The sequence below is a fragment of the Galeopterus variegatus genome, unplaced genomic scaffold, assembly GCF_000696425.1.
Source record: "Galeopterus variegatus unplaced genomic scaffold, G_variegatus-3.0.2 Scaffold7261, whole genome shotgun sequence".
In the NCBI taxonomy this organism is placed as follows: Eukaryota; Metazoa; Chordata; class Mammalia; order Dermoptera; family Cynocephalidae; genus Galeopterus; species Galeopterus variegatus.
The window spans coordinates 23,409-39,369 of NW_007733372.1; the positions used below are offsets into that span (position 1 = coordinate 23,409).

A 15,961-nucleotide genomic window follows, 5' to 3' on the forward strand; every position below is an offset into this window, starting at 1 on the left:
AAATGGGGAGCCGCTGCATGTTTTGATAGGTGCTGAGACCCATGCTGAAGACTCGGTTAGGAGAGGGGCACAGTCTGGTCGTCAGCAAGGCTTGAGGGGAGCAGCTGGGACCGCAAGGAGGAGCTGAGATGGCTGGCAGCTGGGGAGCCCTGAGGGGAAGCATCCAAGGGCCAGGAGATCACTGTCCTGGAGCAGAAAGGCCCCCATGCTCAGAGGCAGTGCTCCGTAAACAAGGACCAGGGCTTCTGTGAAAGGGGCTTGGAGATGACTTCAGGCCAAGGGCCAGTGGTAAGCAGAGTACAGGGGACGCCAGGCGTGCCTGGGTTTTGAATTCTGGCTGCCTGGATTTTTCCAAGTAAACCTCTGAGCTTGTTTCCACACCCACAACATGGGAATACTGCTACCTAGTTCTTCAAAGAGTGATTTGGAGGAGTAAATGAAAGGCCTAATTCGGCCCTGGGCAGTTAGGTTCTCAAATATTATTACAGCCAGGCAGAGATCCAGGCAAGTATAAAGGAGAGAAATGAGTTTCATTTTTATCTGGGGGTGGCTACAGAAAGCAATTCCAAAGCCCTTTAGTTCCTTTCCATCTAAATTCTTCTGATGCCCACACTATTTCTCACTGTGCCTGTTCCTCAGCTCAACTCTACCTTGGGCCTTCACCGAGAAGTTCTGGGCTCGCACAGGCCTGAGACTTTCCACCTCAGCAACATTCTGTCAGCAGCCCCTTCCGTCATTAGCAAAGAAGTCACGTGTTAGAGTAATAATGAACCCCACTCTGCAGCACACCAGACACCAGGGCCCCAGCCAGGGGAGGAAAACCCTGCACTGCATTTTGCTGCTGGCCAAATTCTAAGTAGCTCTCAGTGTATTTTGCCATGTTCTTGTGAGAGCTGGCCCCAGTCAGCAAGCTTTCCTTTTCGGCTCTGGAGCTTCCAGGGCTGACACTGGGGATCACAGGCCCAGCTGCATGGGAATTTCATTTGGCTGTGCTTTCCGAAAAGTGGGTGAGGTTCTCAATAAAACTCCTTCTGGCCTTTTAGTCCACCTTGGAGCTGAAAGGTTATGTTAGGAAGCCTTTCTTGCTGGTGAGAGACTGAATGAATGCTGGGAGTTTCCATTCCTGTGAGAAAGAGAGCCACAGGACCCGCCCCGGGCAGCTCAGGCTGCCTCAGACCAGGCGGGAGCTTACTGCCAGGCTTAATGTGTAATGAAACTCAGCAAAAGAAGTGGCACAGAGGAGTGAGGAACAAACGAATCACAGGCATTAAAAAGCTTAACATTATGCATTTATTATATTTTATAGAGCCATGTTACACATGCTTGGTGCTTCAAACTGAGTTATCAATGATTTTTGGGATGCAAAGCCATCTGATGCTTGATGCGGATGCCTTAAATACTACAATATTTCTGCATCTATGACCTATGAACTAAGGAAAAACGAAGGACAATTCCAGAAATGGCAAAGAACATTTAAGAAAAAGATGTACATGAGACGCAATGCTAAGTCCTTGAGCCAGGGCCTATAGATGTTACCAGAAAGTGAACAAAAACAATTTTGCCTGGTACTGATGCCCTTCTCCCCTCCCCAGCATACACAGCCGGTATGTGGCCCCCAGGGAGAGCAGTGAACAGAACCCCCTTCCCCCAACACCCCAGTGCTGTTTCTTATGGCGTCTGAGTGTCTTTAATGAAATGTAGTCAATTTCAGCAAACTTGCCACTTTGTGGAAAATCAATCTTTGTGTTTCAGATGAACATGATACCACCACACTCACCCTCTGCAGACTCCCAGAATGCTGGCTGGAAACCCAGGAGCTGGCCACGTAGCTTGGCCAGAACCCTGTTTGGCAGTTCACACCTTCTTGTACCCCATTTGTGGGAAGTCTGATTTGCTGCTCACTAATGCCAATGTTCAACTTCAACATTCTCTTCTAGTTTTTATAAGGGGACGGGGTGATGTGTGTTAACAACATGCCACCCGTCCCTCCCATCAAATCTTGATACAGTCCCAGCTTAAAGGTCTTCTCCGGCATTATGCAGACCACTCAGGCCTAGTGCAGATGCCAGGAAGCCTCCTAGCCATGTAGCTGTCCCCTTGTGGGTGACAGGCCAGCCCTCTCCTGCCTGATATCTAAAGAGCCTGCACTTAAACCATCTTCAGGCAACCAGGGCACCACAGTGGGAGCAGTAACAAGACAAATCAATGGTCAGCAATTTAGGGTGAATGAGACCTAGCCAGCCCTCTGGTCAAATGCTGTTGTGTAGTCAAGAGTGATTCAAGGCATGGAGAACCTTCTGTTCTGTAAAGTCAAAGAGCAGGCTAGAAAACACACGGCTAGGGCCAAAAGGAAGCACAGCTTGGAGTTTTGGCTTCCTCCCCCACCTCTTGGGTTAAAAGTTTGAGTGGAATGAACCTGCCAGGACCTGCTGGGCCTGAGCTCTGAAGAGGTGCTGCAATCGCACTAATGCCAATGGGAGCCAGGACAAGGGGCCCCTCAAGGCCAGGGGTCCAAGGCAATCCAGTGACAGGCAAAGAGCTGGCTTCAGCAGGCCAGCAGATTAGCTAGAGTAAGCCTCATGGCACAGGCATGTCATCAAGTGGACACCTGCGAGCAACATCAGCTCTTACCACGGTTCGACCTCTGGGATTCTTGTTCTTGCTGGTGGCCAGGTGTCAATAGAAGCACTGTGTGGTGCTAAGGATGAATAACATGGACTTTCTAAGTCACACTGATTCCAGATCACAGAGGAGTCAGAGACACAGGAAGTGATTCTCTGCCTGGACGTGGGGTGTGGGGGTGGTGGAATCATCAGGTTTCTGATTCAAAACATTTTATGGAGCCAGGTTTCTCTGTACCATAGACACAAATTCTAGTTTGAAACGGATCTGAAATACGTTACAACCCATTAAGTTTTGCTAAGCAGAGTATAACAGCTGATGTGGGGGCAGCAATAAGCCCACTTAAGCCCTCTTAAAGGACTACTCAGGCAGAAGCGCACCTCTCTCCAGGCTTCTCACCAACTGAAGTACCTCTTGCCTGTTTGTGAAGAAACAAACCAGAATTCTGCTTGGAAACATGGGCAGGCATTGTGCACGCGATTCCACTAAAGGGTCCTACTTTCTCAAATTTAGTAAAATAAGTGACATTTAGAAAAACTTGTTCATGAAAACCAAATAGGAAAAATAAATCTTGATTTTCCTCAAATCCTCAGGCCTTGAGTCTAGGCAAAGCACACAAACACCATATGAAATCAACAGCATGAGTTGTCACCTTGGAAAATAAATGTCACTCTGGGGTGACAGTTCTTTATACAAATATTATGCTCCCCCCCAATCCCACTACCAAAAAGGGGGAAAATAAGAAATTCAAAAATAGAAAACAACATCTTAAGTGTAAACTTATCCTCTGGAGTTTTTATATTACATATGCTAGAAACATGCATTTATTTCTGCTCAGATGTAAGAAAATATGTCTATCAGTATTACTTATAAATCAGATTAATCCTCAAGACAATGGACTCACTGTTAGAACACCATGTCAAATTTTAGTAAATTACATCTTTTGGAAAATTATAAATTCTAATCACAAGCAAAATGGGTTTAAGTTAAGCCCAATGAGAACTACCTCTACTCACTTACTACTCACTTGTTGCTCATTTACTAGTTTCCTACTCTATTGTAAATTCAGAGTGCTATGTCAACAAGGAACTTGGACATTAAGTGTTCTTCAACCCTACATTAAACTCCTTACAGAAGTTAACTCTGCAGACAGGGAAGACATGGACAGAGTGTCATGGGAAGTGATGACTATTCCACTCAGACAGAAAGGGACAAAAGAGATGACAAAAGGCACCCCCCAAGGGATCAAGGCACAGAGGAAGAGGGACTCGTTCCACACGGGAGCCTGGCTACTGCAGGTCATGGCATGGCTCTCAGGGCTGCTGGCAGGACTTCTCCACAGCACAGGTCTACTCTGCTGTGGGCTCTTAGGCAGGGGTCCTGAGGACAGTGCCTGGGCCAGGCTCTAGTGCGGCACAATGCAGGACGAAGGTGATGTGGGTCTGGACTTCTAATACAGCCACCAGCTGGAGTGGCATTTCAGTACAGCCATACCGGGACTACTCAATCTGATGGTGCAGAGGGAAGGTATGGGTGCTTACAGAATGGGCGTCAACAGAAGCCTCTGTCCAGGTCTAATCAAAGAATCACACATTCCCATCAGGGCACTCAGCTTTGAAAGGGACCTCCACCATGGGCTTACCTCTCTCCTGACTGCCAGATACAGCAAAGCCTGGCTTATCCACAGAACAGCTGGGGTCTTCTGATTAACTCAGTTCCATCAAACTACTCAATGGATAACAGATTCTGGATGAATAAAAAAAAGGGTCTTAAGTTAAATTTTTCATTTATGATTCGAAAGGCACTTCAAAATTCCACAGAGCCATGGGGTCACTAGGTTACCAACCGTCCTGTACAGGACCAATGGAGAAGCTATAAGAGATTGGGCTACATGTTTGTCCTGATGGTGTCCTGGCCGTTTTATAAACAAATCTATTAGCTAGTTTGTCATTTTCCTTGCAGAGTCAGGCATATAGCACAGAAAGACACACAGTATGTATTTTGAATAAATGGGATTTTGCTGTATCATGGCAGTTTATAAAATATTCAAGAAGTCTGGTATTTAACCCTAAGTAAAATTCAAAAATTATAACCATAAAGAGGTCACAATGTGAGAGGTAAAGTACTCATTGAGTACAATTTTCTAATAATCTTATCACCTTGCACCCAGTATCCATTTAGAAGCACGAAATTAAGCTACTGGTGCTCAACTGCTGCACTTGCTAGCATTTAATAAGGACTCCACTAGGTGGAGGAACAAAGGCTCACAAACCAAATAACTAACAACCGTAAGCGTTTCTTGTTAGACAAGCCAAGGACCTGCTGGAACTGCCTCTGAAGGCAGCCAGAGTCACCAAAAGGCCTGGTCTTCCTTCCCTCTGTGCGCCCCGCTGCCGGTTAGCACCTTACCTTGAGAAGGCGCTCAGGCCACGGCACAAACGCTTCACTCACATGCTTGCCGGGGAGCTAAAATCAAATCCTATCACCAACAGGCCTGGTCTGGGGTACTCTGAGGTAGTTCCTTAACTCGGGGTGCCTGTTACCTACTCTCTCTCAAGACTCAGGACATGTAGGAAGTATTAAAATATCCAAGCATCGCTTTAATCACAAGTCACTGTAATTGAGTGCAAAATAAAGGAAACTTGAGTTGCTTTATTTAGCTTCCAATTTCTGGGCGGCTCAAGAATTATAAGTATTCTGGACAACAAAAGAAAATAAGACTGTGCTTACAGATCTTTTTCTGCCATACTCTTTCTTTAGGATCGCTATTTTATTGTTGCCCTTTCTGTTACATGGGATGTACACATCAGGTGTTGAAAGGTACAATACATTCTACAACTGAGCACCGCTTTCTGTAACTGAACAGGCAAAGAAATTACACTGAACATCAGCATCTGGCAGTATTTTTTGGAAAAAAAAAAGTGACTAAAATGGGTTTAAATTGATTAACACTATTAAATCACATCTAATATTTGATACTACATGATTCAATACAGCTATACGATACAATTATACAAAATGTGTTAACATCAAAGAATACAACCAAAATTAAGATAGCAAACAAAACCTATATAACTTTTTTTTTTTTTACAGGAAAATACTTTTGAAGTATGCATGTAACTGCCCATTCTTTTAAAGAAAATCTACTGCAAGCAAAGTTATCAACCTCCAGAAAAATCACACATAGCATTACTAAGCATATCCCCAAAAAGTGTACAATATGCACACTTGGAAAATACAAAATTAAAAAAATTGTAAGCAACAGGTGAGCTTCATATTTATAAGAATGTGAAAAGAAGTCCCATTTTTAGCACTGTTGTATAAAGAATTGTCTTTTGATGCTAAGTTCATGAATTGTCCTCCTGTTGGGACCACACTTTACAAAAACACCGTGTTTTTGAAACGAGATTACAGAGCAAGATAGAGCATCTTAGCAATGTCATCTTATTAAAGTTTTTTTTTTTTAAATTTTTACTACTTTATCAAAACATGTCCCTTAGGTGTGTAGGATTCATTTTTAAAATTCTTCCTAGAAATAATATACAAAGGAGAGGCATATTTATTCCCAATCACACTCCTGGAAGATGCTTCCCGTGGTCGAGAAGGGTCTTCTCTCTCTTCACTGGTTGTTTTTGGCCTTAGCATGTGTTAAGATGTGAGATTTCAGGTTAGTTGACTGAGCAAACTTCTTATTACAACCATCGAAGGGGCACACATAGGGCCTGTCTCCAGTATGGATTCGCACATGTGTGCGCAAATTGAAGTCCAGTGAAAAGCGTTTCCCACAGCCTTCGAATGTGCACTGTCGAGGAAAGACCAGAGATCAACTGACTCGGCAATTTTGAACAGATCCCAGAAGTCAGCAGCTTGCTGCTTTGGTGGAGAGTACCTTACCAAACACTCTTCCTCCCTTCCGTGGGTGAACTTTCTAGATATATTCTTGAATTAGTGGGCAGGGATCTCTAACTGTTTTGGACAACCCCTAAAACCCATGGATAGCTCTCATGAATTATTTAAACATAACGTATGAGAAACACTTGGCAAAATGGCAAGAATCTTCTAAATAAATATAAGGTTAAGGCCCTGGTACTTCTTTAAATATTTCCAATAGTAAAATACAGATAATTAAGGTCTGTGTCAATTTCCTAGCTCCATTGCTAATTTGCTCACTTCTTTATGGGCTTCTAAAAACAAGACAAAATATTCCTTTTACTTACTCTCACACCATCAAATTTTAAATTTCTCTGACAATTTAGTAATTCAATGTACTATTAACTACCAAAAATAAATTACTTCAATCCCATAGTGAATACACTAAAGATTTAGTTTTAGGCTTACTGTTCTGAACAATCTTGTCTTTCCCCATAAAGTACAGTCCATAAACACTGATACATTTCATATTCAGTACCACATAGATTACATGTGAGAAGTCAAGAGCTTGGACCACCCTTCCCGTGACTCAGCAGGTGACCATTTTCATTTCCCACTAAAGACCCCTGCTCTCTGGGCTGGTGCCCCCCTGTGTCGTCACACCGCCTACAGTTACAGTGCTCAGAGGGGCAAAGCAGCATGGAGGGGAGAAGGAACTGGCTCTACCTGAAAAGGCTTCTCTCCAGTATGAACCAGTTGGTGTCGTTTTAGTTTTGAGCTCTCAACAAAAGCTTTGCCACATTCTGCACATACGTGGACTCTGGGACCGTGGGTGTGCAGATGTTTTCTCATGGCAGAGTTATCCCTGAACATCTTTGTGCAGCCCTTAAAACAGAGAAGAAGCTTAGTGGTTCACAAAGCAAACTGTTAGAAAGGATTCAACCCACTTAACAGCCTTTACTGACATATTAAAAAAAACCAACCTCCCCAACCCCCACCCCCAATTTTAATTTACTTAGTATTACAGCAGAACATTAAATTATTTAAGACAAAAAACAGCTGAAAAAGGCCTTATCACTTAATGCAAACCCTTGTCTTACAGATGAGGAAACTGAGGCTTAGAGATGTCATTAAGTAGACTTGCCCAAGGTCACACTACTAGTAGCAGCCAAGCTGGGAGTAGAACCCAACACCCTTGGCTCCCATCTACACCACAGCCACCTCACCCAACTATGTCCCCCAAAATGAAGTAACAGAAGCACTGATAAATAAATGGAGTTAAAATGACGGTAGTCCACCACTACCTTTGGTGGGCCCCATATTCTGTGCTGCAACAATGGGCTGTCATTCTCCATCGCCTACTGTTCCCTCTTCTCTCTTTGCCTCTTTCCCCTTCTTGACAGAGAAAGAAGCAAGAGGGTCTCCAAGGAATGGCAACTACAGAAGAAATTTATTTTGTGAGACACTAGGAAAAGGAAGAGGCAGGCAAACTGATACCAGTGCAGGGTGGGCAAGGCAGATGGATATGTGGTACTTGAGAGAAGCATGTCCTTAACAATTTCTTCTGCAGTTGTTGCCCAATAATGGAGTGAATGGGGGAAATGATAAGACAGCATGACAGAAGGACAGCACAAGTCACCACTAGACAGCTTGACAGGCAAAAGGGAGGGGAAGCCACAGTTTTTTCACCTTGACCTCTAGGTTGAGTTTCCATTAAGAAAATGGAATTTTAAAAAATTTAATTGGAAAAGAAGTATTCAGAGAAGCTAGAGATGACAGGTATTGAAGGCATAACTGTTTTCAAATGCTTTTTTATTTTTGGCCCCAATGGAAAACATTTTACATTCAAAATCTCCACATTAAGGCCATTAAAAAAGAACACAAAGAACTTGTAAGTGCATAGCCATTACAGGGGGGATACCATGACCCTAAATTTATCCTTCTCCAATTGTTGATTTTTAAAAATTCTTTATTACGTTCATAATTTCTCCTCCTTTGTTTCTTTGCACCTATGTGAAACTTTTATTTTTGTTAGTTTTACATCCAATTAAGTTTGAAAATATACCCCAACCAATACCTCAAAGTACTTTTAAAGACTAACTACATTTGAAAACAATTACATACCCCCATAGCAACCTAAAATTAACATGATAAATAAACTGTGAAAGAAATTATGAAGTCTTTATTTGGCTTATTTTAGCAACACCCAAAATAGCTTCCAAATTTCAAAAACGAGACTACATTCCCATAAAGGTCCACTGGTGAGACACAACCTAACATCTGCAGACTGACTTGTTAATGATCCAAAAAGAAATAAAGTCCTAACATAGAGAGCCAGTATATAGTAACGATAAAACATTGGCTCCTTACAGTAACCCCATTAACAGTCATTAACAGTAATCAATTGAGGTTTTTTGTGGTGCAAACCAGGCACATCATATGAAGGTACTTCAAAAAGTTCATGGAAAGATCTGTGTTATCTTTCAGTTCTATTTTTCCACAAACTTTCTGAAGTACCCTCGTATTAAATTTAAATGACCTTTACTGAACAACAAAACTTAAATCTCATGAATTAGAAACCAAAGATTATAGTTCCTCACTTTATCTCCATTGTGAAAGTGAAAATAAAGATGCAAATTTCTTATAAACTCTCTAAAACTTCATTAACAAATTTAATAAACACTTTCCCCCTAGCATTACTTACTTTATGAGGGCAAGCTATTGTTCTTGGAGCATCATCTTCTTTAATTTTTCTTGGCTTCATTCTTATCAAAAGAAAAAAAAAAAAGAGAGAGGAATTTGTAGGAGTAGGTAGACTCAACTACCCATAAATCATATATAGTCCCTAAAATGATTTCCTTATAGGTACCAAAACTAAGATTACAATATGCTTCTGTAAAGGAGAAAGGTTGTGACAACTCACGTTCACTAAATACTAATGACTGTGAAGTATTCTTCCCATTTTGCAAATAAGGATGCTGATGCTCAGAAAGGTTGAGCGGCTGCCTATAGTCTCACAGCTAATAAGTCAGGCAGCTTAGAATGGCACTATAATTTATATGGTTCAAATACCTGCTCTTTCCTCCAAACCCATTAAACACCACAAAAGCTCAACAGCCAGACAACCACAGATGAACCCCCTAGCAGGAGACAGGGCAAGGGACCCAAAGCAGCAGACATGGGAGTGTCTTAAAAATATATATCTCGGTGTTGGCTGGTTAGAGCGTGATGTTGGGTACACCAAGGTCAAGGGTTAGGATCCCCATATTGGCCAGTCACAAAAAAAAAAGAAAAGAAAAGAAAAGACAAAGAAAGGGCTGGACAGTTAGCTCAGTTGGTTATAGCGTGGTGTTGATAATGCCAAAGTCCAGGGTTCAATCCCTGTACTGGCCAGCTGCCCCTCCCCCAAATAGATAGATGATAGATAGATAGATAGATAGATAGATAGACAGACAGACAGACAGACAGATAAAATAATGAATTCCTTAAAAAAAGAAAACTCTTGAAGGAAACACAACAAACCATTAGCATTGTTTACCTTGGGTAGGGGTCCTAGGGACTGGTGGGAACACCACATACTCTTTTGTACTGTTTTAATTTATATCTAGGATTTACTTTTGGTGGGGGATGTGGGAGGGAAATTATAGTTTTTCAAAAAATAAGAGCATTTATTTTAAATAATAGGGATTTCTGGCCTTGCTTCTTGGAAGGTCATGTGTAACAAGAGTCCTGGTAAATGTGGGCTCAGTCTGGGAGAGCCCTATGTAAAATTACTATCCAGAAAGCTTGCTGATATGGTAACTTACCTACCTGCTATTTCCACTGAACCAACCCTTGGTCTTTTGTCAAAACTCTCTCTCCAGGGCTGGCCCATGGCTCACTCAGGAGAGGGTGGTGCTGATGACACCAAGGCTATGGATTCGGATCCTATATAGGGATGGCCGATTAGCTCACTTGGGAGAGCGTGGTGCTGACAACACCAAGCCAAGGGTTAAGATCCCCTTACCGGTCATCTTTAAAAAAAAAAAAAAACAAAGGGCCGGCCCGGTGGCGCACTGGAGAGTGTGCCACTTGGGAGCGCGGCGGCGCTCCTGCCAAGGGTTTGGATCCCATGTGGAGACCGGTTCCCGCTCACTGGCTGAGCGCGGTGCGGGTGCAACACCGAGGGTTGCGATCCCGTTGCCGGTCAGTAAAAAAGACAAAAAAAGGAAAAAAAAAAAAAAAAATCTCTCTCTACATATATTCCCTACAGATGTGTGCCTGGTAGAAGAATGAGAAATTAAAAGTTCCTAGAAAAACTAGAAAAAAGGATTTAAATCTCTGAAACAGAATTTCTTTTTGTCCCTAGTTTTGCTGCCTCACACCTCTCCACAAGGGCTCATATTTAATTTACTATCTTTTTTTTTTTTTGGCGACTGGTCAGTTTGAGGATCTGAACCCTTGACCTTGGTGTTACAAGGCTGTGCTCTAAGCAACTGAGCTAACTGGCCAGCCCCCATCACCTTTTTATTACAAAAAATTACTTCTATCATCATTAAATTAAGAAAGACCCTAACAATATTCTTCTTTACTCTTAATCTGAGAAAGGGATTACCTGATTCTTATTACTTTATAAAACCTGAACACATGGACATCTGGTTAAGCTTTCCATGCCCTGGAGAAGTACAGATGGAACAATATACCTGGTAGCTATCATTTATTTCCATGAGTTTGTTCAAGATGGCACATATTTTCTACTTTAAATTCTATGAGAACATTTTTAGTCTGGTATCTTCCACCATTCCAACTCTGTAGATACTCGTTCCTTTTTGTAAGTTGAGTATTACCAAATCAGTCAGCAAATATTTTTTAACAGATATTTCTGTTGTGTACAGGGCTCTGAGCTGCTAGCCTTTGTTAACTGATATATCCTGCAGTTTTGCTCTGAGTTCACAAAACTAGGTAGGACAAAAGTTTGGTGCTACTGCGCCACCTGGAGGTTAAATCAGTTTGAAAATCAGTAGTAACTCATGGGAAAGGTTTCTACTCAACTCAATAGTAATAATTTGTCTACATTCATAAGAACGGTACACACCTAAAGAGGGTGAATTTTACTGTATGCAAATTATATCTTAATAAACTTGACTTAAGAAGGGTCCCCTCCATACATTTTCTTAAATTTGTTCCTAAGAACTTAATTTTTTAAAAGATATTTTATCATGGAAAATTTCAAGTTCTGCACACAAAAGTAAAGAGAATAGTCCCATGTAACATCTACGCAACTCTTGTTTTTTTAATGTTTTTATAAGTGGTATTTTTTCTTAAAATGTTATATTCAAAATGCATGCCAGTATTTCAAAATATAATTAATTTTAGAATGAGTTCAAATGCATTTGGACAAATACTTTTGGACATAAGGAGTAAGTGGAAGACTGAATTGCAGCCACCCTTAAGCTCCTTGGCAAATTATCGTTTTTCACTACAGTGTATGTTGGTACCTTTTACATTTTACTTGAAAGCAAACATTGAAAAGTTCATTTTCCAGAAAAGTACACTTAGATTAAAAGTGTTTTGTTTTGTGAGTAAAGACTAAAATCATCCACTACTAAGAATGTCTGCTTGACCCTCCCAAACTATTCAGAAGTAACTAAAATTTGAGTTTTTCATCCATTGACTATGAAACTTTACAAAGACCTTTTGAACCATGAGAAAATGACAACAGCACAGGCATCATGAACGAGACAGAATAGGATGGATGACTTGGAGTTGACTTCTATTAGCTGCATGACCTCAACAAACTACTTAACTTCTCTGCCTCAGTTTCTTATTCTGTAAAAAGGTATAATGCTACCTACTTTAGAGCTATAAGGATTAAAAGAGATGATGTATGTTAGGCACTTGGGAAATGATAGCTATTATTATCATTGCCTGTGTGTTAAATGGGCCTAGCTAAAAATGAGTTCTTTCTTAAAAAACAGTGTGCCAGTTATGCTCAACAACCCAGAAGGTTCTGGTGTGCCAAGCCATCCTTTCAACTAAAGGACTGAGGGACAGAAGAAAGACAAGTAGAAAGGCACTCCTCAATGTATTACATATTATGTGAAAGTGCCAGGTACACAACAAAGAGTTTCCTGTTCAAATAAAACAGAGAACATGCTCCCTATGACTGCTGAATTTATATCTCCTTCTGGCATATGTGGAAGGAACAACATTACAGAGATTGGAATCCAGAACCCAAACTTACAGGAACTTCCTGTACAATTGCAGTAGAGTTCTGACTAACTGAAATCTGCAAATGTCCCAGAAACAAATATGAAACATTTTTGGAGCAGTGATTCTTTAATGAAAATAAGCCTCCTCCCTGCAAAACAAGCTTAGTTGACTTCTAGACCAGAACCACCAATTCTGACCTTTGCTGGGGGGACAGAAATTCCTATGAAATACTGCTACTACCCTTTGCAAGCACCACTCACTTCCCTTCTTTGTGTAAAGATAATTATGCCTTAGACAAATGAAACAAAGTTTGTTCAATGAATTATCTCTTAAATAGATAGGAGATATTTTCATCTCCATTATCACATTTCATCTTTATGTTCATCCTGTGAAAGTCTCAAGGTGGGTAGTGAAAAAAAAGTAACCAATGTGGAATTGGCCTAACCATTCTTCAATCTTTCCAAACCAAAGGTTTTCCAATACTCCACTTGAAGCTAACAGCTCTGGGTTCCAATGCTGCTATGAGAGTCAGGGAGTGGCAGGAGATGAGAATAGAGGCCAGCAAAATAAGTTCTGTGGATCTTAGGCAGCCAAGAAGATGTGTCTGACCCCCAACTGTTTGAAACTCAGTGCCTCTTCATCTTCAGCATTCAGAGTCCTAGTCACCAATTCTAGGCCTCCAGAAAATACATTCAACTATTACTCAAGGGCTCCCAGGCTCAAATATTTCTCGCTACCACCACTGTCCAATTAGAGAAACTTGTTTAGGTTAACACGATCTTTAAGAGATAACATGCAGAATGAGAATGGGAATGAGCCTAACCCTCGATCCACATCACAGTGCCCAAACCCTATACTTTTTTACACCTTGTCAAGATGAGCAAGATTTCATTCTATTCTACATATAAAATGAAATATTTGTTTATTTATTTATTGGCAGCTGGCCAGTATAGAGATCTGAACTCGAGCCCAATGAAATCTTTAACAGGCTGATTATAAAAGAAAATAAACACTATTTACATTCACTTATGATTATGTAAACATTGCTTATTATAGGATTTAATAGTGTGCTCAGATCACATTTCTTGTTCTGCAAGTCCAACATAGTGGCCGCAAACACCAGGGAGAGAATTTCCTCACAATCAGGTCAAATAAGTTCTCTCTCTTTAAATATTGTCTAAATTATGCCCCATTTTTAGGGAGTTTCTGATTGCCTTTTCTTTTTCAGAAGATTCCCATACCACCAGGCTTCTTACTCATTCTATCCACTACTGAGTAAAATTGACTTTTCTTGAAGAAAAGTCTTCCAGCCTGCCACCTTCCTATTCTCAATGGAATACATCTTCCAGCCTGCCGCACAGCTGTCCTCTTGGGTTTTTCACTATGAAGCCTTCCTTCTGATGTTTGTCCTCATTCTGCTGTGGTATATCCTCAAATAACCTCCTCAGAAAGGGTGCATGAACATAAAACTAACGTCTCTAAAACTGTCATTTTTTTTTTGCCCCTGATTTGACCAATAGCTCTGCTGGATCAAGAAGTCCATTTTTATAGTAATTTTCCTTCTCAAAATACTGTTTTATTGTCTTCTAACCCTAATTATCTATTGCTGTTGAAGCAAAGTCTTATTCAGGTCTATCATTCTTTTTGGCTACTTTCCCGGAAGTTTTTACATATACTTTCGGTGTTTTGTAATTTCACAAATGAAAATGACACCTGGGTCCCAGTCCCTTTTTGTGGTCCCCTTCCTAAGAAGATGGTCTAAGTCAGCCCTAACACAGATAGGCTGGGTGGCTTCCCCAAGAGTGACATGTGCCCCTAGATTTTCTCAGGGGATTGGGGATAAGCTCTCACATCAGCTGCCCCAATTCTCCAGAGTAAACAATGTCAAAGGTCACCAACACCTAATTACTCACTACCCACAGGTTCCCTCTCTCTTTAAAACCTTTCCCCAGCCCTCTGCCCCTCCACTGAAATTACTTCACAATATATAAGCTACAGAGATTTAATTCCTCTCCTGGACCTTCTGGAAACTCCTTCACAGGCTGTCATGATGCTATACTTTCCTGAGTCTCCTCCTACATGTCTGAATGACTATTCTACTGTCACCTGTTCCTCTTACCCTCCAAATACAAGGGTTTCCCCAAGATTTTATGCTGGGGTCTTTTCCTTCCAAAATCTTGCCCTCAAGGAGCTTACTTACCACTTTCATGCTTTTGGCCACCCCTCATCAGCTGACGCTAACCCTAACTCACTTCCTAAAACCACCTCAAGTCCAACATAAATGTTTTATTAGTATCTAAAACCAAACACTGCCTACCCCGAACCCCAAACCAGAACCTTCTCACAATTTTCCCTATCACCCAAGAAGTAAAGCTTTTAATACCAATTCTGATTCTTCCCTTTTTGTATTCTCCCCTCCAACCCAGACATACATTCTTTTCCTTCTAAATCTTCTCCACTGTTTCCTGTTAACCTTTACCACATTTATTTAAGAACAGGAGACATTAAACACTGGCACAATATCTGGCTTAATGTGTCCAAAAACTCTGACCTCATTGCTGACTATGTACCCTATTTTTATTTGGGTTTTTTTTTTTTTTGGGGGGGGGTGGTGGTTAATATCTGATTCACACAACTGTATTTGAAATATGAATGGCCATAAAAGCTAGAATACAATGTCATTAACAAAAGAATAGAGCCTTAGCTTTGTTAAGCCATGAAATAGTAGAAATAAATTAATGTGTATATTCCCTATAGCTAGTTTCACTGGAAGAAAAAGAAAACCCCCTTCCATCAAAACACAACAGGATTCTTATGCCCATTTCAGAAGTGGAGAAACTGAGGCTCCAGGGGGCAGAAGCCGCCCACCTTGTTTTCAGCAGGGCTAGGAAGGGAAACTGGGATGCTTCATTGTCTCTAGCTCTTCTCTACACTGGTCTGCTCTCAAGAGAAAAATAAAAGGTATCCCACTCTGTTCTCAGAAGGTGTAGGATGACAAAGATTTATTTCTTCCTGATTCTGTCTTTGCCTAAATTTCCTGGGCTGTTCTAGGCTCCATTCAACCTCAGGTAGAGAAAGAGATTAGGCCTTGTGCTCCAAAGTTTATTAGTTCATTTCATTTTGTTTAAAATTTTACAGCTTTGTGGTTTTTTTCATGTCCTTATAAAAACTGCCAAACAGTACTGGAAAATAACACAAAAAGTAGCAGAGCCTTCTGTAGGAACCCAGCTGTTTCAGGCAAAACAAACAAATATCTAATGGGTTCAGATTTCTTGAC

At 41.1% G+C, this 15,961-nt stretch overlaps 1 protein-coding gene across 1 annotated transcript in view; it reads right to left on the reverse strand.

Moving 5' to 3' along the window:
* Window positions 1–1,267: 1,267 nt before the first annotated feature.
* YY1 (YY1 transcription factor) overlaps window positions 1,268–15,961 on the reverse strand; it is a 28,341-nt gene continuing 13,647 nt past the window's right edge. Inside the window, exons 4-6 of the mRNA XM_008591759.1 lie at window positions 9,197–9,257; window positions 7,219–7,377; window positions 1,268–6,424 (exon numbers count right to left, since the gene is read on the reverse strand). Of these exons, the coding sequence (XP_008589981.1) occupies window positions 6,242–6,424; window positions 7,219–7,377; window positions 9,197–9,257 (403 nt within the window). The 3' untranslated portion in view covers window positions 1,268–6,241. The remainder of the gene's footprint in view (window positions 6,425–7,218; window positions 7,378–9,196; window positions 9,258–15,961) is intronic.